Source organism: Thunnus albacares, chromosome 2, assembly GCF_914725855.1.
Source record: "Thunnus albacares chromosome 2, fThuAlb1.1, whole genome shotgun sequence".
In the NCBI taxonomy this organism is placed as follows: Eukaryota; Metazoa; Chordata; class Actinopteri; order Scombriformes; family Scombridae; genus Thunnus; species Thunnus albacares.
Genome location: NC_058107.1, coordinates 13518960 through 13539081, shown reverse-complemented (window position 1 = coordinate 13539081; position 20122 = coordinate 13518960). Strand labels below are relative to the sequence as shown.

General features: G+C 41.8%; 1 protein-coding gene across 1 annotated transcript in view; it reads right to left on the bottom strand.

Moving 5' to 3' along the window:
- Window positions 1-3733: 3733 nt before the first annotated feature.
- The window catches only part of hmcn2 (hemicentin 2), a 47711-nt gene continuing 31322 nt past the window's right edge, over window positions 3734-20122 (bottom strand). The window contains exons 41-81 of the mRNA XM_044366568.1: window positions 19965-20046; window positions 19737-19868; window positions 19504-19647; window positions 19225-19384; window positions 18512-18636; window positions 18111-18294; window positions 17904-18001; window positions 17382-17660; window positions 17091-17281; window positions 16482-16563; window positions 16024-16160; window positions 15791-15932; window positions 15547-15691; window positions 15211-15338; window positions 14903-15059; window positions 14663-14784; window positions 14416-14580; window positions 14168-14275; window positions 13921-14055; window positions 13484-13618; window positions 12523-12792; window positions 12252-12442; window positions 11938-12151; window positions 11568-11702; window positions 11281-11471; window positions 10495-10576; window positions 10014-10184; window positions 9717-9869; window positions 9346-9483; window positions 8778-8899; window positions 8408-8648; window positions 8262-8321; window positions 8034-8153; window positions 7714-7848; window positions 7396-7515; window positions 7039-7164; window positions 6271-6399; window positions 5846-6139; window positions 5607-5726; window positions 5389-5515; window positions 3734-5250 (exon numbers count right to left, since the gene is read on the bottom strand). Of these exons, the coding sequence (XP_044222503.1) occupies window positions 4872-5250; window positions 5389-5515; window positions 5607-5726; window positions 5846-6139; window positions 6271-6399; window positions 7039-7164; window positions 7396-7515; window positions 7714-7848; window positions 8034-8153; window positions 8262-8321; window positions 8408-8648; window positions 8778-8899; window positions 9346-9483; window positions 9717-9869; window positions 10014-10184; window positions 10495-10576; window positions 11281-11471; window positions 11568-11702; window positions 11938-12151; window positions 12252-12442; window positions 12523-12792; window positions 13484-13618; window positions 13921-14055; window positions 14168-14275; window positions 14416-14580; window positions 14663-14784; window positions 14903-15059; window positions 15211-15338; window positions 15547-15691; window positions 15791-15932; window positions 16024-16160; window positions 16482-16563; window positions 17091-17281; window positions 17382-17660; window positions 17904-18001; window positions 18111-18294; window positions 18512-18636; window positions 19225-19384; window positions 19504-19647; window positions 19737-19868; window positions 19965-20046 (6369 nt within the window). The 3' untranslated portion in view covers window positions 3734-4871. The remainder of the gene's footprint in view (window positions 5251-5388; window positions 5516-5606; window positions 5727-5845; window positions 6140-6270; window positions 6400-7038; window positions 7165-7395; window positions 7516-7713; window positions 7849-8033; window positions 8154-8261; window positions 8322-8407; window positions 8649-8777; window positions 8900-9345; window positions 9484-9716; window positions 9870-10013; window positions 10185-10494; window positions 10577-11280; window positions 11472-11567; window positions 11703-11937; window positions 12152-12251; window positions 12443-12522; window positions 12793-13483; window positions 13619-13920; window positions 14056-14167; window positions 14276-14415; window positions 14581-14662; window positions 14785-14902; window positions 15060-15210; window positions 15339-15546; window positions 15692-15790; window positions 15933-16023; window positions 16161-16481; window positions 16564-17090; window positions 17282-17381; window positions 17661-17903; window positions 18002-18110; window positions 18295-18511; window positions 18637-19224; window positions 19385-19503; window positions 19648-19736; window positions 19869-19964; window positions 20047-20122) is intronic.

Genomic DNA, 20122 nt, shown 5'->3' with positions numbered 1-20122 from the left:
CTGATGGACTGATCTTCTAATACATTTACCAGCATTAGACTATAAACTGTTGGATTACCTGGATTAATTGATTGTTTTGGCCCAATCGTTGGCAGCACACAAAATTGATAAATTATCACCTCATAAAGTTGTTAATGTCAAAAGTGTTCGCAAACAGCTGCATATTTATGCATCCAGCAGATACGGAACACATTATCACCCGACCAAGTCCAACATTACTTCTCCTTTTAGCTCAGTTTTGGATTTTCACCAACTCCTGATGGGAATATCTGACTCTTCAGCTGCCAAACGCTCCACGTTACCTTGTCGCTAACTTTATGTGTCTCTCCTGCCTGGTGCAAAGCAGGTAGTGTACAATAGGTTTAGCAGAACATTTTTGCTACAAAGAGCTGCCTGCTGTGTTTGGGAACAATGTGAGACTGAACCAAAACAGTAAAGTTGTGGGCCATAAAGCCAAAACAATGCGCTGAAAGATGCCAAATAGCTCCATAAACAGAATTACGTGGTATTTCTCTGTGGGTTAGTCGGCACGAGTGACACCTTTCCCATCATGCATACGAATTTGAGTCATTGTTCATAATAAAAATATTGATTAGTGCTGTTTTACGTCTTTAGTGTTTTGTGATGCTGGGAAACAATGACTGATTTGGCCTCTAAAGGCGCATTAGATCAGGCAGAATCTAGGACATTGTGAAATGTTTGACAAAACTTTGACTTGAAGCATTCTTTTGTTTGCAGGTTTAATTTGTTCATGATGGTTATGGTCTGAGCTCCATTGCTTATACCTACTAACAGGCAGTGGTGTTGTGCTCATTAGTGAGCGGAGCACAGCGAGTCCCCATTTCTCCTGACATCCTGACTGTGTAAAGCAGTAGGGGAGATGGTACTGGTAGCCATCGCTCAGCCTTAAGCATTCATTTCCACTAATGCTTTGTGTTTTATAGTAAAGAGGAAAAGGCCTCAAGTCTGCCTTACACTATATTGCACATGTTGCTGGGAATTTGTGAAAGTTTACGAAACCTTAATGAATGACTCGCTTCCAGTTTGGTGTGCAGTCCTGCTGTTTTTCTCAGAAAGTAATGTTGTTTCTTTTTCTTTTTTTTTTCTTTTTTTTGTTGTTTTAATGTTATATGCTACCACTATTCGTTCTATTTACATGTATCTGTTGAAGTCTTAATGGTACTGCTGCTTTACTTATTTCTCATGGTTCAGAAATATTGAAGATGCAGCACAGATTGCTTTAATTAGCTTCACATGTACCATAGTTGAAAAGAATTACGTTTAATAGCTGTTTGTTTAGAAACAGGCCTTTCAGGAAGTTGTTCTTGGGGTCATTACTTCCATGGAAAAAATGATGTTAAACTGTTTATGGTCTATATTACAAAAAAGATTTAAATATTTAGTATATTAATTTTGTTATGTGATGATAGCATCATATGATGGAGGTTTTTACATTTGTACAGCTGGTCAAAACTATGGTAGCTGACCAGTGTTTGATAAATTACTAACAATGAGTACCATGTAAACATCCACTCACTAATGTCAACTGTCCATTCACAGTGACCAGTAACTTCTATCTTCCAAGATGACCACATCACCAAAACAGCAAAAAGCAAAACAACCCCAGGCAGCCTCCCACACACACACACACAACACCGGTGTCAACAATCACAAACACTCAGCTCAGCTCAGCTCAGGCCGCCTTGACCCTCTCTATTACTCATATCCAGGAAATGAACTGCAAAAAAATGTATTACAGATGAGATGCATCAACTTTTCAACCTTGTCAGTTACATGGCAACAGTGCCAAACGTAAACTAATCCCATATAAAGGTGTTTACGTAGGTCAGTTTTGTAGTCACTTCTCTGCCAACAGCCACGTGTCTGTTTATAAGTGGGGTAATGTTGAAGCAGTAGATTGAACTGCTCTGCTTTATTTTTGTTTTTCTCCTTAAGTCTAACTTAGTTATTACAACCAGCAGCATAATGTATGACAGTGATGACAGCTAAGAGACCAGCAATACCCAGCACTGAAAGCAAAGCAGTTCTGAAAGTCAGTCTAAAAATTTAGAGAACAATCTAAAACCTGCTCCATCTGCTGAGCAGCTGAGGTATTACTTGAACTAACTACCATAGATTTACTCCAGATTACATGTACCCAAAGTGAACAAAAAACATCATTTTAAAAGACTGTTGATTTGAGGCACTTTATAACATCAAGATTCAGTCTTATTTTTAGGCTTAACAGTGATGGTACCTATTCATGTTATGCCAAATTTATCAACGTTCATGGATTTTGTGATACTTTTCATAAGGTAGTAGCTATCCCCCTTTTAGATTTCTAGTTGTAGTGCATTGTGGCAGTGTTGTAAATCACTGAGCAGTGCTGTGTTATAGTATTCCCTCCTGATGATTTTGTCTATAAACAATTTCTCAGTTGAATTTCCAGATAATTACTATATCATGATACACAACATATCAATATTATGATATACAATATACATAATCCACAACAGATTTTATCCATCCGTCCATTTTTATCACTCACTTCTACTACCTGTGTTCGCTGCAGTTTCAAGTCTTCAAGATTCAGGTTCTTGGAAACAGTAATGTATTTTTTCCCCCTTAAGTATCAGTTTTCCTTCTTTTTATTGTTCCTTGCTTTTCTGAGTATAAATCCTTGCACTGGAGATGATGGATCTGGTGTGGAGTTTCATATAACCCCCACCTCCCTTCAGTGATGACCAGCCAGTAGAAGTTACGAGTGCAGCAGCAAGGACTAGGTCAGAGACGAGACCGATTTCTAGTTGATTGAAGGCAAATGTTTTGTGTTTGTGCACTCATGCTTTTGTTGTCGTCAGATTGGACTGCTGCAATGTTTCCTCAACTTCATTCCTCGACCTTTTACCAAAGCATATCAAATGTTTTCAGATTGATTTCTTACCTTTAGATACAGCTATTAGTTTTACATTAATTCAGCTTCATTCTCCAGTTACTGATGACTAAGATCATGGTTTACTGTTAAGTATGGTTCAATCAGAGTAAATCTATGGTAATCTTTAAACTACTGTAGTTACTGTAGTGCATTTTCATATCCATGAACAGGGTCATGGTTTTTCACTTGTTGACTCAGTCATACCAGAAAAAAAGGTATTAATGGTAGGAGAACAAACGGTTGTTTTAGTAAGATGAAGATATTTTGAAGATAAAGAAAGATGTGATTGTCAATATTAGAATAATTAAATGTAGTTGAACCAAACAAGTCTTAAAGCATACAAATATGCAATGCTATATTTATCACAGTAGCAGCTGAGCTACTGTATTTATGTTATTGTTCACTCAACACACTGAAGAAACAGATAACAATAAGCGACACATATAAGTAGACAAAATAGTCAGACCGAGTGAGAAAGATTATTTTGGGTTAACTGAAAATTTCTGTTAAAGTAAGCTGCAGTAAAAATGCTTGTTCATACGATGCCATGAAGATTTTGCTTGCATACAGTTCATGTTCACTGTCAGATTAATATCTAATCTTAGGATTAATGTGTTATTTACTCATGTTGGGGCACATTTTTGTTGAAATATTATTGTCAGCTACAAAATGCTGTTTGACAAATGTTAGTTCAGGTTCTACAATATAATAAAGGTTAAATTAGAACTGCAGAAGGGTAATAACATAGACATTTACAAAAGTGTTGTCCATTTTATTTCTACAAATATGAGACACTCATTTACAGCAACAAGGATTTATTTGTTCAATCTGTAAGAGTAGGGCAAACATTTTACTGCACTTCTGATGCAACTTCCTTCCTCAGGTTTGTATATTGACAGCACAAGATTGATTTTGTTAAATTATTCCAAAGGTGGAAATGAAAATATGACAATGTTGTGTATGTTGTCATGGAAAGGCAGGAAAGGCGTTTGTAGCTAACGCCTCACTGCACAAACTCTTAAGTGCAGTCAAACTCTGTGATCAGTGTCTCTTAACTGCCTGAAAACATTCTTGTTTTTACTTGTAACAGCAGCACCAGTTGTATCACTGCCTCAGTGAAGGCAATGGTATCCACTTAGACACTCGAGTACATTCAGAAAGGCACCTTTAAACTTTTTTACATGATAAAAAAAAATATATAAAAGAGTACAAAAACACTTTAGATAAAACACTGTCACACTTATGTTTTCACAACATAAATAGCTACAAGCCACTGTTACAGGTTCGTCATTACAAACATGACAGAAGGTTGTTTGAACCAGTGACGTGTTGAAGTGGCTTAAATAAATTAAAATAAGGGGGGAAACCGAAATCCTGCAATTGTTTGTCAAAACATACAATTTCATTGCTGTTGAAAAAAACTGGCTTATACCTCCAAATGAGGGCTGCAAACACATTTTCATATGAGAATACATATGACCCAGAATTAGATATTCATCATCTGAAACTAACACACACACATACTAAATGATACTAGAACATTAACGTTTCTGATGGATAGTAAATAACTTCAGTGCTTGGTTGACAAATTAATTACACTTTTCCAGACTGCATTTTCTGTATACGACATATTGATTAGAAAGAGGCACTCTAGGCATTTTCCCCAGATAAGGTTTCTGGTCAAAAGATGAACAAGATAATTAGTTCATCCAGCATGTGTCAGTCACTTCTCATCCTGGATATTTTCAGTCACAGATTAGGGTACACATCTTCATGAAATCCAATGATTGACCATGTCCTCTTTATCTTGTATTTTAGAGCTTCTTTGCAGGATCTAATGTGTCCAAGGCACAGGGTTTTGGTGTAATTGCCTTGTGGTTAAGAAGCACCCAGAGGCCACTGGGAGGCAGAGTCATCTGTAAAGCAGCACAGCAGCTCAGTAGGGGTACGTTGAGATAGAGATGTAGATGATGAAGATGCTCTGGTAGGTAATGCGGCCCTGCAGCGAGATGGTGGTGGCCTGCACCTTGAGTCGCACTAGTCCTGGTCTGTCAAGCACCCGCAGTGTGAAGATTATTCCCCTGCCTGCTTCGTCTCTGATGCCAAACACACGGCCCACCATACCCACCTCCGATTCTTGCTCGAGTATGGTAAAGGATGTACGATCTTGTAGGACACCTGACTCTGAGAAAGCTGACAGTCGTACTACGTTGTGATTGGCTGGTATGCCTGAGGGAAGAGTGAGCAGCTTGTACTGCAGGAGCAGAGGAGAGCCTCCTGTGGCGCAGTCCAGAGAACAAGGCCTATAGCATGTCCTTTAAAAGATCAACATGAAGGAGGAAAGTGTCACCATCACATCAGCATTAAAATATCTTCTAGCGGCTAATATTTGCATGCCTGCAGTATCTTAAGCCTAATGTTTGTGTTTAAACAATGTAGAATATGCAGTTTACCCTGGACTTCTGCCACTCTGGTAGGATGCAGGGCAGGGCGTATCCAGGCACTGGTATCCTCCTCTGGTGTTAAAACACATCTGATTGTGTCCACATTGAATGCCTTGTTCTACACACTCATCGATGTCTAATGGTAGAGAAAAGGAATAAGAGGTTAGCTGTAATAACAGAAGCAAGTACGAAAGTTATGTAGTTAGGAACAGTTTAGTGAAACTCACCTTTACAGCTCCTGCCGTTGGGTAACAGCTGGTAACCTTGGGGACACGAGCATTGGAAACTGCCGATTGTGTTTCGACACTCATGTTGGCACGGCTTCCTGAGCAGACACTCATCCACATCTGTGCAGAGAATAACAAGATGGTAAATGTGAGACTCAGGAATCTTATTGAAATAAAGGCTGATGTTTTTGAATGCTGTATATGACTTATTTGTAAAACTACTGTTGATGCACACTCACCAACACATGTGCCGTCTCTGTTGGTGTATCCTACAGGGCAGCTCTGTCTGGTAATGCGGGATACTCCATGAGAACGAGACAGGATTGGCCTGCCTAGAGATGACACTAGTTGTGGACGAAGTCTTGCCCTCACTCTGGTCCCATTGGTGAAGGTTTGTCCTCTCTCCAACCCCGCACAAGAACGCCCATCCCCAAGCAGCACAGTACCAGGGGGACAAAGGCACCTGAAGCTGCCGGGCACATTGCGGCACTGGTAGGCACAAGGGTTTGGCATCTGAAGGCATTCATCAATGTCTGAAAGGTAAAACAAAACTCTAATTAATTCATTATAATGAGTCCCCATTAGTTCACTCATTCATTCATTAGTCCCCATTAGATTCTCGTTAGTGCAGTGTATTATGAAACAGACACAGCAAATGTCCTACCCAGACATGGGAGGCCCACTCCCTGGGTTCGGTAACCCCTGGGACACACACAGCCATAACCTCCGATTGTGTTCTGACAGATCTGAGTGTAGCGACACATGTGACTTCCATCCTGACACTCGTCAATATCTGAAAAATACACAGTCGACAAAAGCATATCAACTTAATCAAATTTTGGAAATGAGTTTCATTTTTAAAAATCAAAATAACTGATACCATATTACCAAAACCCTTAATAGTAACAAATGAACCATGGTAAAGATGTTTTTAAGCCTCCATCGCATGCTTGTGGTGTTATTAGGACTACAGAGTTTCTTAAAATTAAGACCACATTACTATAAACTTTGTTACATCCTGTTATAAAAAGGATCTCGGTTTCTTCAGTCAGAGGTGTTCTCTTTGTTCTAATTAATAGTCTTTTTAAAAAAGCTTCCTTTGCTTCCTTTGTGAAGGAGAAGCAGTGACCTCTCGCTATTTAGTGCCTTTGAGCAATCCAGCGGGTTTCCTTTGAAATCTGACCTGGTGTTACACGTCAAATGCAGTGTAGACGGTTGGTGGAGGCTGCCAATGTTATCAACATTGGTGATATCGTCATTTCCCAGAAGGCAAAAAAACAAAAGAATCATTGTCGTCATCTTTGAAGTTCTCTCACTCCAATGTCATGCTAATGTCTCAAAATGAATGTAGTAATGATTTATGTCTCCTCATATGCTACCATTTAACACCTTCTAAATAAATAAAGAAAAGAAAAGTATAACAGTCACTGACCCACGCAGGCTCCATTCTCTGATTTGGTCATGCCAGCTGGACAGCTGTCAAAACACTGGTATCCTCCCTCTGTGTTACGGCATTGCTGGTGAGCTGGGCACACATTTCTCATGCACTCATTGATGTCTGTAAAAGTGCAACCATTACAACAGAGCTGTTATTGATTGTCAATTATCCCCTGGCTGAAAAAGTGTTCCAGATGTGCTCATAAGGTTTATTAAACAATAAACAGAATTCAGTTATTTAGTTACAAACAGTTTCATAAATCTAACAAGCCTTGATTTGAAAATTTGAATTTCCATGACTTTTGTATGCTCTTTCGGACCTGTGGAAGTCTAACTATGTTAGCTGACTTACCAATGCAGCGGTGTCCTGACAGCTGGTATCCAGGGTGGCAGATGCAACGGTACGAGCCCAGAGTGTTGAGACACTGATGCTGACATGGGGAGAGAGCGGACTCTTGGCACTCATCCACATCTGAAACACACGATTTGACACATCTGGTTTCATCAATCTACCATGGACATCAATTGTATAAATGTGTATAAGATAAGAAACAACATTTATCTTTATTGATTACTGCAGGAGTAAATAATTTGATTCAACAGGGAAAGGGAAAGAATAACTTAATCTCTGTTAAACTATCTGCTCAACATTTGGTTAACAGTGACTTGCCTTCACAGCTGGTTCCTGTGATGCTGGGCTTAAATCCTGGTCCACATTTGGCCTGGCAGCGATATGTGCCCAATGTGTTGACACATTGCTGGTTGTAGTGGCACATGTGGGAGCCCTGGGCACACTCATCAATATCTGCATGATATTAAAAATGTAGTTAGCCAAAGGATGAGGTTACATGGGGGAACGGGGATAGAGGCTTAAAGAAAGATTAAGTTGTATATAGTACCTGCTACTTAATATTTTCCATTGGGACATTAACAGAGTTTGTCTGGTAATTAGTCACACAAATTCCAGCGAGTGTGTTGTTTTTGTCTCACCTTGGCATGTGTTGGTGTCTGTGGAGATGGTGAAGCCAGAGGGACAGGTACAGGAAAATCCTCCCATGATGTTATTACACGAGTGAGAGCAGGGAGACTGCAGTGCACACTCGTCCTCATCTAATAACAACACATTTAATCACAATAATAAAACTGGTACAGTGACAACTGCCCAAATATAAATGTTGCCAAAAGATAAATGAGGCAGAAAAAGGGAAAGCAGCATACCAGCACAGTAGGAGGCCGTGTCAAGAATGAAACCTTTAGGGCATGTTTCTCCATAACCGTCTGCAAATAGAAAAGTTCAGTCAGTGTTACATGTTTCAACATTCAAGTCCAGCATGTGATGCTGAAGTTTTATTTCTTGTAGAAACCTGGTATATGAAGGCTGGCAGTGATATGGAAGTCCAAAGTGAGAGTGAACATGTTGTAAACGCTGTTCATCCCGGAGACATTCAGCAGCTGGAGCAGAGGGCCCTGGCGCTCCTCCTGGCCCTCATAAATAATGGTGTGATTGCAGCGCAGCACCATGGGGTTTCCTCCTCTCTGGTGGGTCTGCGATGACCACGAGTACAGCTGCCCTTGGCCCGTCTGCACATATGACTCGTCAAACTCCTACGGGAGGAGACAACAAATCAGGTCAGGGAGTTTGAAGAAGAGCTCAAGTGTGTCAGTGACACATTCTCTGGAGAGATATGTTTGAGGTCTTTTAAATACACATTGTGATGACAGTAGTGAACAAACCTGTAGGCTCAGATGAGAAGTTGATAATGAAGGAGGAACAAATCCGTTAATTACGATGTCAATTAGTAAAACTCCCTCAGAATCCACACCTCTGGCGACATGGGTCAAACGAAGAATCTCCCCTGGTTAAAAAGATTAAAAAAGGTAAGATCATCATTCATTTACAAGCACAAGATAACATGCTGACATTGTTAAGAAATAATAGCTTTCATGAATGTCAGTGGTAGTAAGTGATGCCATCTGCTGGTTGTTTTGAAAACTACAAAAAGTGAAAGTAGTCATAGAGGGAATCACTGGTCACATAAAAACTTCTAAACTAAAGCCTTTCTTTTTAGTTTGTCTGTATGTAGTTTTCTCTGCAGTCACTCAACATTGTTTATACAAAAGTTGGTATGAATGCATCAATAAAGTATCTACCTGCCTGCATGATTTTATTATCAGTATTTTAATCTCCTAACAGGTGAGCAACAGGCCTGTCTCCCAACCACTTTCTTAAGATTTGCATCACCATAAAATAAAAGACCTTCACATATGAATGATGTGCACACATGTATAAAACTGATCTTACCAGACTCAAACTCCAGCTGAGACTCTTGTCTGAATTGGCCCTGAGTGAAGGAGTAGCCGTTCTTGGCTCCTCCGTTCTGCAGCACAGTGGTCCAGTAGATGGGAGCAAACACAGACACCAGCACCCGGAGCAAGGGACCTACAACAGAACAGCATCAATAAGCTCCTGACCTGTTACAGCACAATAGAAATACAGTATGTGCAGGTTACAAGATTAAAAGCGCATTCCACAAAAAATGTCATAAAAGAAACCAAAAACTGAATTCACTCTACCTGAATTCACCTTCATCACTTACAGTGTTTAGTGACTTTGTTGTAAATAAACAGGCAAATAAGACATCAACCTGGGTGATGTAATGTGCGACAACTCACCCACACTGGGAGGGATGTTGTCTAGGCGGGCCTGCAGAGTGCTGCTGCCCTCTTCCATATTATCTGTAATGTTGGCCTCCAGGAAGGACACTCCAAACTCTCTCTCATTCACCATTCCTATCAGGCTGCCTCTGGTCTTGCGAGGAGTTTCACCTTTCACCAACAACCACACCACATGAGTCGATACATTTACATTTAATGCCGTATCCCTGTACATACCAATAAGCTTGCGTTGTATTTATGGGAGATGTCCTTTTCAAATCATATCTACAAATTAAATGAGAAAGTCAGTCCTACCTGGACAGAGACCGGCTTGACATTTCCTAGAGTCAATACTGGGGCCGCTGCATGATCGGCCACCATTGACTGGTTCTGGGTTGTTGCATAGTCTGATCCGTTCTTGGAAACCTTGTCCACAGGTACTACTACAGGGGCCCCACTCCTCCCAGTTAGAGTAGCCTCCATTGACTGAGTCACAGAGAAAAGAAGAGAAGTTTTGGTTCTTAGTAGCTCATTTGCAGAAATAGTGTGTATATAACCAAGACAACCCTCAATGACCTTATGATAATGTCTTCTCTAAGGGAGAAGGAAAGGGGAAAATCAAAGAAGAGACACAGAAATCAAAACTTCCATCAAATGAAAGAAATATGCTAAATTAGTTATTTGAAATAGTTCTTAGACAGGGAAGCCTGGCTGTGTGAGAGGTCCAATGTGTTACTAATGTGTTATTAATTTCATTCCCTATTACAATGTGTGTAATTATAAAGACAGAACTCACTCTGAACCTTGAGAGTAATGGTCCTCTCAGCTGTTCCAGCTTCACTCTCAGCCACACACTGGTATTCCCCTTCATCTGCAGCCTGTAGATCAAACAGGTAGACGAGGAGAGTTTGATTTAATTGGCACTCTGAGGAACAATTATCCTCTCTGCCAAAAACCTTCAGGACAAAACTGCGTCTTAGATCACATATAATTTTTATGATAAAAGAATGCTGACTTTATAGTAGAAAAACTGACAATTTCCACTGGGCAGTCAAGAGTTTATCCCATTGAATTCTTTGTCATAATAGATATTGTTGGGCTAGAGAAAGGAAATTTCACATTAGAGCGCTCTGTGGGAAGGACAGTCATCTGTCTGTGAGAAAGTCTCAGCTGCAGGCTGTGCAATTACAGCAGCAGTTAGATACATAACAAGGTTATGGGCAAAGGAAAGGAGGGCAGAGTCTGGGAACATCCAGCTCTCTCTGTTCGTCTCCTCCCTCTGTTGCTAATGCTGTTAGCCTCTCCGACTGAAGCGCTTCCAATCTGATTTAGGTGGGAGCAGGACGCTGCAGGACAGTCACACACTGTTCCTCCACCCAAGGGGACTGCAGATGAAGCTTGGTTTGGCTGAATACTGTTCCATTGTTCTCCAAAACAAGAAACATTTGCTGATATAAGTAGTTTGCTCAAGGGGGCTAAATAATTCAAACTTGAGTGACTTGGTATAACAAAACTTGTCTAGAGAGAGGGTAACTGCTGCAACATGAAAGAACTAAAGGGGTAAAGTGAAATTTGTATTTACAGTGATGCTGTAAATGACCAAGGATCCGTTGTGAAGTGTTTGCATCCGGAGGGAGCGGAGAACTGGTTTCCCATTTCGGAGCCAGCGAAGGGCTGGGCTGGGGTCTCCATGGACTGGACAGTCGAGCACAGCAGAGCCACCCTGGATGACTGTCTGAGACATGTGGGCTTCACCTTTCAACACTGGAGGCTCTGAAGAAACAGCACATATTTATAAAATGGCAAACATCAAGTTGATGTCACTATCTGTAGAAAGTTACATTTATGGTCCCCTGTCAAGAAGCTCACCTCTGATGCGGACAAATGAGAGCGCTCGGATGGAGCCCACACTGTTTTCTGCTATACACACGTATGTCCCGGCATCAGTCATAGTAATGTTCTCAATGATGACTGAGCTCCTGCCGGCATCATCTACAGTTGCACCTGGAGCATATTTGATAAATCAGTGCCAACTGAATCAACATGGTTGCATCAGGAAGAACATGGTTCAATTTTAACTCACAATATATTAGATTGAATATCACAAAACTTAAGTTGTTTACTATTTCATATCATTGTGATCAGCAGAAGCTGCCATCCTGAATAACATGTGAATTTAGTAACAATGTCACTGTAATACTTAGATAGTACTGAGGTGCTGTGATGCCCTGGGCAATACCTGGGTAGGGACTGTTGTTGACAGTCCAGGAGATGACAGGAGAAGGTGTTCCCTGAGCGTGGCAGGACAAGGCCAGGCTCTGCCCTTTGTTCAGAGTGACATCACCTGGCAGCTCTTTGAAGACAGGCCTCATGTTGATGGACAGGTGGATGTTTTGTCTCACAGAGCCTGCTGCATTGGTGGCCACACATGTGAACACACCAGCATCTCCCGGCTGTGTGAAGAAATCAATTAGAACTCATTCTTAGACCCAATCCTGCACAGAGATTGTAGCTCATAATGCAGAGGAAACCATGGACTTTATTTAGGCTCACCTCAGCCCTCTCGATAATCAGCTCTCCTGATCGCAGGACAGTGAATTTGCCTGGAAAGTTGGGCACAATGGCACCATCCTTCTCCCATGATACTCTGGGTTCTGGTGAACCCTGAGCAGCACAGGGCAGCAACGCCTGAAATCCTTGAATGACTGATAGTTCTGTCTGCGTAGGAGGAATCATGGGTGGGACTGAAATGCAACAACATCATTATTTTAATTGAACATGTTATAGTCTGTCTTTAAAAAACTGTAAAAGAGCCATAACTCACCTTGAATAACCAGTCTCATGTCGTGGCTGGCTCTGCCGGCAAGATTTTTGGCAGTACATGTGTACAGGCCTGCGTCACTGCGCTGGGTAGATGTAATTGCCAAGGTTCCATTGGCAAAGACGTGTATATGAGCACCGTCGACCAGAGGCCTCCTCTCCTTGTGCCAGTTAACTTCAGGTTGGGGCTGCCCATCAGCGACACACTCCAGGCTGACTGGCTGGCCCAGCACAGCAGTGTACTCCACACGAGGCACACTCAGCACCGGTGGAACTGGAGAAACAGGAGGTGAACAGGTATTCATTGTCATAAATGTCAAAAATGGATAGCAGGGATCAATTAAGACCAGTTAAAATATTAGCATGACACACAATCTGATCACAAGGAGTAAACATGGAGAATCAGCCAATTCCTGGGCAACTGGTGCAATATGGAGCATCTCTCTAAATGTGTGTTCATCAATTCAATTCAATTTTATTTATATAGCGCCAAATCACAACAAAAATCATCTCAGGGCACTTTTCACATGGAGCAGGTCTAGACCATAATCTTTAATTTACAAAGAGAGAGACCCAACAATTCCCCCATGAGCAAGCAATTGGCGACAGCGGTAAGGAAAAACTCCCCTTTAATGGGAAGAAACCTCAAGCAGAACCTGGCTCTAGGTGGGCAGCCATCTGCTTTGACCGGTTGGGTTGAGAGAGAGAAGGGGGGGGGGGGGGGGGGGGGGGGGGGGGGGGGGGGGGGGACACAGAGAAGCAGAACAGCAACAGCAACAACAACAACACCAATATATACATGACTAGCAGCAACAAACAGCAACAGCAGGAACAGCTGGTGAAGGACAGAAGGACAAGATAAGGGTGAAGATATTGGTTGTTAGGTTAATTAAATCTGCAGCAGCCTGGTTATGCAGTGCTTTCTCTAACCACCAACACGCTCTGAGAGCAAAAGTCCATATTACCTTGAAGGACTAGTTTGGTTCTGCCCACAGCCACACCAGCTTCATTTTTTGCCAGGCACTGGTAGGTCCCCGCATCACCAAGCGTGACACGAGAAAACTTCAGGGCTCCATTTGAGAGCACAGCCAACCTGTGACCTGTAAAACAAGTCACATTCACATGAGAATGAAAATTTGCAGTTTGACAGTTTGATAAAGCTGACTGCATGGCAATATTGCTATTCAGTCATTGAGTACTAAGTACGTACTTTTTTTTTTTTTTTTTTTTACAGAGCACAGTCATCTACTATTGGATGTTGTCAAAGTGATTGTGAATGTTAGGAGAAAAAACACACAATACAGGGTGTCCAAGTCTGTGGCAGCATCTACAGTACAGTATTTGTCTGATACAGCATTTATGATTGATGTTAAAACTTGTGCTTGTATTTATATTTTGTTACCTGCTGCTATGGGAACCCCCTCTCTTTGCCAGGTGATGGAAGGTCTCGGGAATCCTTGAACCTCACAGGGCAGAACCGTCCCATGATGTAACACCACTTGTACTTCCTCAGCCATTGGCCTGATCTCTGGGGGCTCTAAGTTCACGGGAGAACAGACACTTTGTTATATGTGTTGTTATGTTTTACCAGAAGTTTTCTAAAAGATAACGTTAACACAGTGACTTGCAGCTACTCCATGAGAGTTCACCTTGCACAGTGAGAGTGATATGTTTGTGAGCCACTCCAGCTGGGTTTCGGGCTGAGCAAGTGTACCTGCCAGCATGACTTGGCACAGCAGCAGTTATCTCCAACACTCCTGCATAAGTAGAAACATAAATAATTTAATGTCACATATGATGAATTATATTCCTTGCCTTGTGGCATTATTATTTCAGTAGACCATGATGTATGATAATATGAAAAGGCCACAACACTTCCTTTGACACCTTGTCTTACCAGTAGGAAGCACACGATAACTTCCTCCTCTGGAGCCCAGTTTGGCTCCACCCTTTGTCCAGGTGACAGTGGGCTGAGGGCGCCCTTGTACATGACAAGGCAACACCACCGGAGACATTTTCACAGCCGTGATTGTCGTGACATCATCTTCAATAGATGGTGGGACTACAAGAGCAAAGAGAAAATTCATCAGTTAAATTATTTGAAATCATTCTTTAAAGTCAATAACCTCAATATAAATTAATACCTTGCAGGTTGACCTCAATGACCCTGCGCTCCTCTCCAACTTCATTAACGGCTGTACACTCAAAGTAACCTTCGTCCTCATTGGATGGTGACAAAAGAACCAGGGACCCAGAGGACAGTAACCTGGACAGAAGAGCACGACTGTGTCAGGTTTTAAGTTCTTATGGCTATGGGATTTGTGATGTGTGCTTATTGTGTATTCAAGGAAGCAATAGCCATATACATGTAGCTCTGTCTTTACCTGTACACAGCAGGCTGCTGGCTGATATCTAATGGAGTCCCATTCCTTTTCCAGGATACTTTAGGTGGGGGAATACCTGTAGTCTCACAGCTCAGCACGGCTCTAATCCCTGTGGTTACTGTTACATTGAATGAACCTGGACTGATTGAAGGACCCACTAATAGAAGACAGAAGAGATTCAGAAATGTTGACTACAGTCACTGTATCTCTGTGTTTAAGCTTAGCAAATTTAGCTGAAATCAGAACAGGGACTATGCGTAATAAAAACAAAAATCTCTTTAACTCTTAAGGTCTTTTGCTATATTTACCAAACACCCGAAGATCCATCCCTCGGTGATCTGATCCAGCCTGGTTTGACACAGTGCAGTAGTAGCGACCAGCATCACTCAGCTGAACCTCATGTATACGCAAGGAGCCCTCTGCTAACATGGTGTACCTGAAAGAAATACACAGCATGCTGACTTTAGAGTAGTTAAACTTCATGGTCCCTTATTGTGATCCATAAATTCACTTTTCACAAGTGAAACCAACTTCATAGCTGCAGCACAGTGTGTAGCTGTGTTTGTGTTTGAAGAATTGAAAATAAAAAAGGACAGATCGCCCTTTAGATGTGTTGAAGCAAAACCAAAAAAATTAGGACCTACTTCTTGTTATCCTGATTTATAGGGAAGCCGTCTTTTCTCCACATGATTGTAGGAGACGAATCACCCTCAACTTCACACGGTAAAACTGCATCCTGGCCGACATGTGCTGTCACCATTGAGCTGCTCTCCTTTATTACTGGTGGTACTAGAGAAGTATAAAAGTATATCCATGTTGTCATTTGCGTTAAACATGTAGAACTATTTTTAACAATCAGTGTATTGTTGTACTGACAGGCTGACTTACAGAGAATCTCCACTGTGAAAAAGAGACTGTTGCTTCCAGCCATGTTGGTGACCACACAGCTGTACTGGCCGCTGTCCTCAGGCCTGACTTCCTGTATCTCCAGGTACTGTCCCCCTGCCAGCCGCTGAATACGACCACCCAGCTGATGAATGGAAGGAAAAGAAACAACGTGTTTGAGTCAGAGGAGATGGTTTTTAGTTCATCTGTTTTTTGAATTTTTGCTGACCCTGTACCTGAATTTTGACCTCATCCTTGTACCACTCTATATCAGGAGGGGGGTCACTGTCAGCCAGGCACTCCAGGGTCAGGTGTCCACTAACTGGCACTGTCAGTGTCCTCACATCACCAGAGCCAAGGAGGGTCGGTGGGACTAAAACACAACCATATATTATTAGGTGATGGATATAAATATGTGATACAAAGTATGTGGTGATTCTCATGTGAATAAATAGATTTATACAGTATAATCACCCAAACAATGGGAATAAGAATGTTGCACAGTATATAATAAACCTATCTGTGAAATCCATCAATAGACTATATAACTCACTATATGTACATTATGTCACATTGCGTGCAAGATACCACAGCTGGAAAATGCTATTGCCAGACCAAGTCTGTTTTTACTTTTGTGCATACACAGACATGATATATTTCCTCTTGAACAATACACAAGAACAGCTTGTGTCACCTTGGACTCGGACCCAGTGGTTTTTTCCATCCTCTCCTGCTGGGCTGCTGGCCAAGCAGGTATACAGACCTGCATCCTCGACCTTTAAAGACACAACATTAATCAGCTTGAGTGCTTCTTACATAACACTGGTGTATCTGAAAGGACTGATGCTGTTAAAACTTCAGTTTTCCATTCTTATGCTTTTTTTTGCATCTTTTACTTTATATCTATGATGAAGATAAGGTTAAATTAGAGGTAAACCCAATTCTTGAGCTTCATATCATGTACTTTTGGTTCTTGTATGAAAAGAGTTGACATGTTAAAGTTGCAACAGGCAACTTTGCACTTAATACTCCCTGTCATTCAGGGACTGGAATGGATTTCCAAAAAATGACAATTGAGTCAACAGAATCCACCTTTTTGTTTATAAAGCAAAGATGCATTTTGAGTTTCCTTCTTTTGAGGTGCATCTCCTTGGACTTTAGTTTTCTCTTCACAGAAAGGTTAACCATTACTTATTATGAATGGAGCATAGGCTTACAGCTAGTTTATGCAGTCTTTTACAATAAAATCTACTGTAGCTTCAACTTTGCAAAATTATCAGACTATTGTTGGTTTGTTATTTACCTGAATTTTGCTAATCCTGACAAAGTGTCCATCCTCCTGAACAATGTCACTCCGTTCCAAAGGGCGACCATCCTTGAGCCAGCTGAGGGTGGGAGGTGGGACTCCTACAGCGGAGCACTCCAGCTCCAGTGGGCTGTTTACTGCTATGGTCCGCTCCTCTGGAGAGCTGGAGCTGGATATCTTTGGAGGCTCTGGATTAGAAAGAAGGAGTGTTTTGGCTAAATTGTTCAAGGAGTTTACAGTGACTTTAATTTAGATATTAATTAAATTTATAGATGGTTTTGGGATTACCGAGAATGGTGAGATTAAAACTCTTTGTGCTGCTTCCAGCCTGGTTACTGGCCACACAGCTGTAGAGACCTGCATCTGAAGGCGCCACGTCAGGCAGCTGCAGCCGTGTCTCCTGTCCATCCAGCAGCAGGTTGCGGTGAAGTGACAGCGGCTGGCTGTCCTTCATCCAAGTCAGTGTCGGAGGTGGAACGCCACGAGCCTCACAGGTTAACGTCACCAAGGACCCCTGGACCACTGTAACCGGCTCCACTGGTTCAACATGATCCACACCCGGGGGCACTACAGAGCGTACACACACACACACACACATCTTTGTGAAACCCTGTAAAATGCTCCATATCAACTCTAGGAAAATTCTTGTAACCAAAGACCCATGTTATGTTAGGTAGTGCTATAATTTGTTTGAGTTTTGTGAGACTGGAGGCAACTACTCCAGCAAAGCAAACAGTTTATCAGGTTTACTCAGCTGTTAGGGATTAGATTTATGCTATAACTACAGTAGGTGGTGTGTTATGATGGTACCTTGGACCTGGACATCATAGTTGAGCTCAGCAAGACCAGCTCGACTGCGTGCTACACATGTGTACACTCCAGAATCAGACAGCTGCACGGGAGAAATCCTAAATCATGAGAAAAGGGGAAACTCAGCATTAACTCACCTGTAAATATATAACATCTTTATGAATGATCATGATTCTATTCAGCTTTCTCTATGTATTTTAAACTGACCTCAGCACAGAGTTGCCAGAGAGGAGGCGTGTACGGGGAGAGAGAAGCAGGGCTTGTCCATTCTTCAGCCAGCTGATCTGAGGTGGAGGGTTTCCTGTTGCGTGACACTCCAGAGTCACAGCGCTGTCCTGAGTGACCTGGACCTCTCTGGGGACGGTGGTCTCACCAGAGATAGATGGTGGGACTGTGATGAAGCAAATTAAACCACTGTTATGATAATCAAATAGTTGTTTTAGTCATTTTTCAATCAAAAGTGTAAAAGGTTATCTGGTTCCAGCTTCTCACATGTGAAGATCTGTATTTGCACAATTTGGTACAGTAAACTGAATGTCTTTGTGTTTTGAATCAAAAAATCATTAGTTGCATTAGTTTTTGTCCATCAACAAACTGTTGAAACTGACCTAGTACAAAGAGTGTGTAGATCTTGCTCTCCTGGCCAGCAGGGCTGACAGCCAAACAGGTGTATGTCCCAGAATCCTCAGGACTCAGTCTCAGTAAGGTTAACGTGCTGCCATCAGGGGTCACACTGCCAAATTACAAATACACAGCATGTTTTCTCATTAATACAGTGTATTTCAGCATCAAATTTTCCTATATAAACTGACTTCCATTATTTGTCTGCCCTACCTCTGAACCTCAAAATTACTTTCCCATCATCATTATCATCACCGTCCCACGTCTTTCTCACAGTCACACACATAGAAATACACACACACACAGACAGACAGACATTTGTCTCCTGCTTTCTCTGGCTGGTGCAGTTTCAGTGACCATATAAACTGCTGAGCAGCTGTAAAACAGCTGTTCTTACTGTTCCCCATGATGAAATTAGGCAAGGGACTGTAAATGACTTCATTTGTCTGTCAACAGATCGCTCTGTCATGCTCATAAGCTTGATTGCTGATGCTTAGTATTTAATTTCCCAAACATTTAGGGAATGACAAGTATTGATTATTGCTTGTAAAACAAACTGAGCTGCTTTCATTGAGCAAAAGGTGCGAAATTAAGTTATACATTATATACACAATTGTAATAACATTATTATTAGTATTACTTGATACAGTTCTGTCTGCATTTAAACCCTGGCATTAAATGAGGACTGTGAATGACTTACGCAATGTGACGAGTGTCTGATCCCTCTAAAGTCACTCCATCTTTCAGCCAGCTGAGGAGGGGTGTGGGGATTCCAGTTGCTCTGCACTCCAAGGTCAGCTCCTCTCCCATGGGTGCACTCACATCAGATGGGTGGTCAGAGTCCAGGATGGTAGGCGATACTGAGTAGGGTAAAAATTACTGTTAAATGCAAATAAAAATAATTCCTTTTCTTGATGATATGTATAATTTTCTAAGGTGAGTGTTCCTCATTTTGCTCAAATTTCAAATAACTCTTTACCCTGCACTGTGAGTGTGTAGTCTTTCTGTGTTTGTCCCTCGCTGTTCTTGGCCACACAGGTGTACATCCCAGCATGAGACAGGGTGAGAGGTCCCAGCTCAAGCCGGTTCCCTCGAATGGACCACTGCCACTGTAGACTGCTCTCTGGAAAGCAAACATGTTCACTTATACCAGCTGTCACACATGACAGGTTCATACTATTCAAATTACTCCTATCATTGCATTCTTCTTACCGATAGGAGTTCCATCTTTGAGCCAGGTGATGCTGGGCACAGGGACCCCTGAGGCCTCACACAGCAGGGCCACATGGGAGCCCAGGGTGTAGTTTAGAGACTCCTGGAGAGGCCCATCCAGGACAGGTGGAACTGTGAAAAAACATTTGTATTATAATTTGAAAAATTCTTACCACTCCCTTTTGAAGACAAAGTGTTACTTTGAGAACACTGCAGAGGTATTCTCACCATAAACTGTCAGCCTGAATGTCCTGTCGATCTGACCAGCCACATTGGATACTTTGCAGGTGTAGGTGCCACCATCGGCCATCTAGGAACCAAAAAGGGAAGGCAGTGTGGTGAGGGTGGGCATGTAAGTGAAAAGGGGACTTGGATCCTTCCTGCAT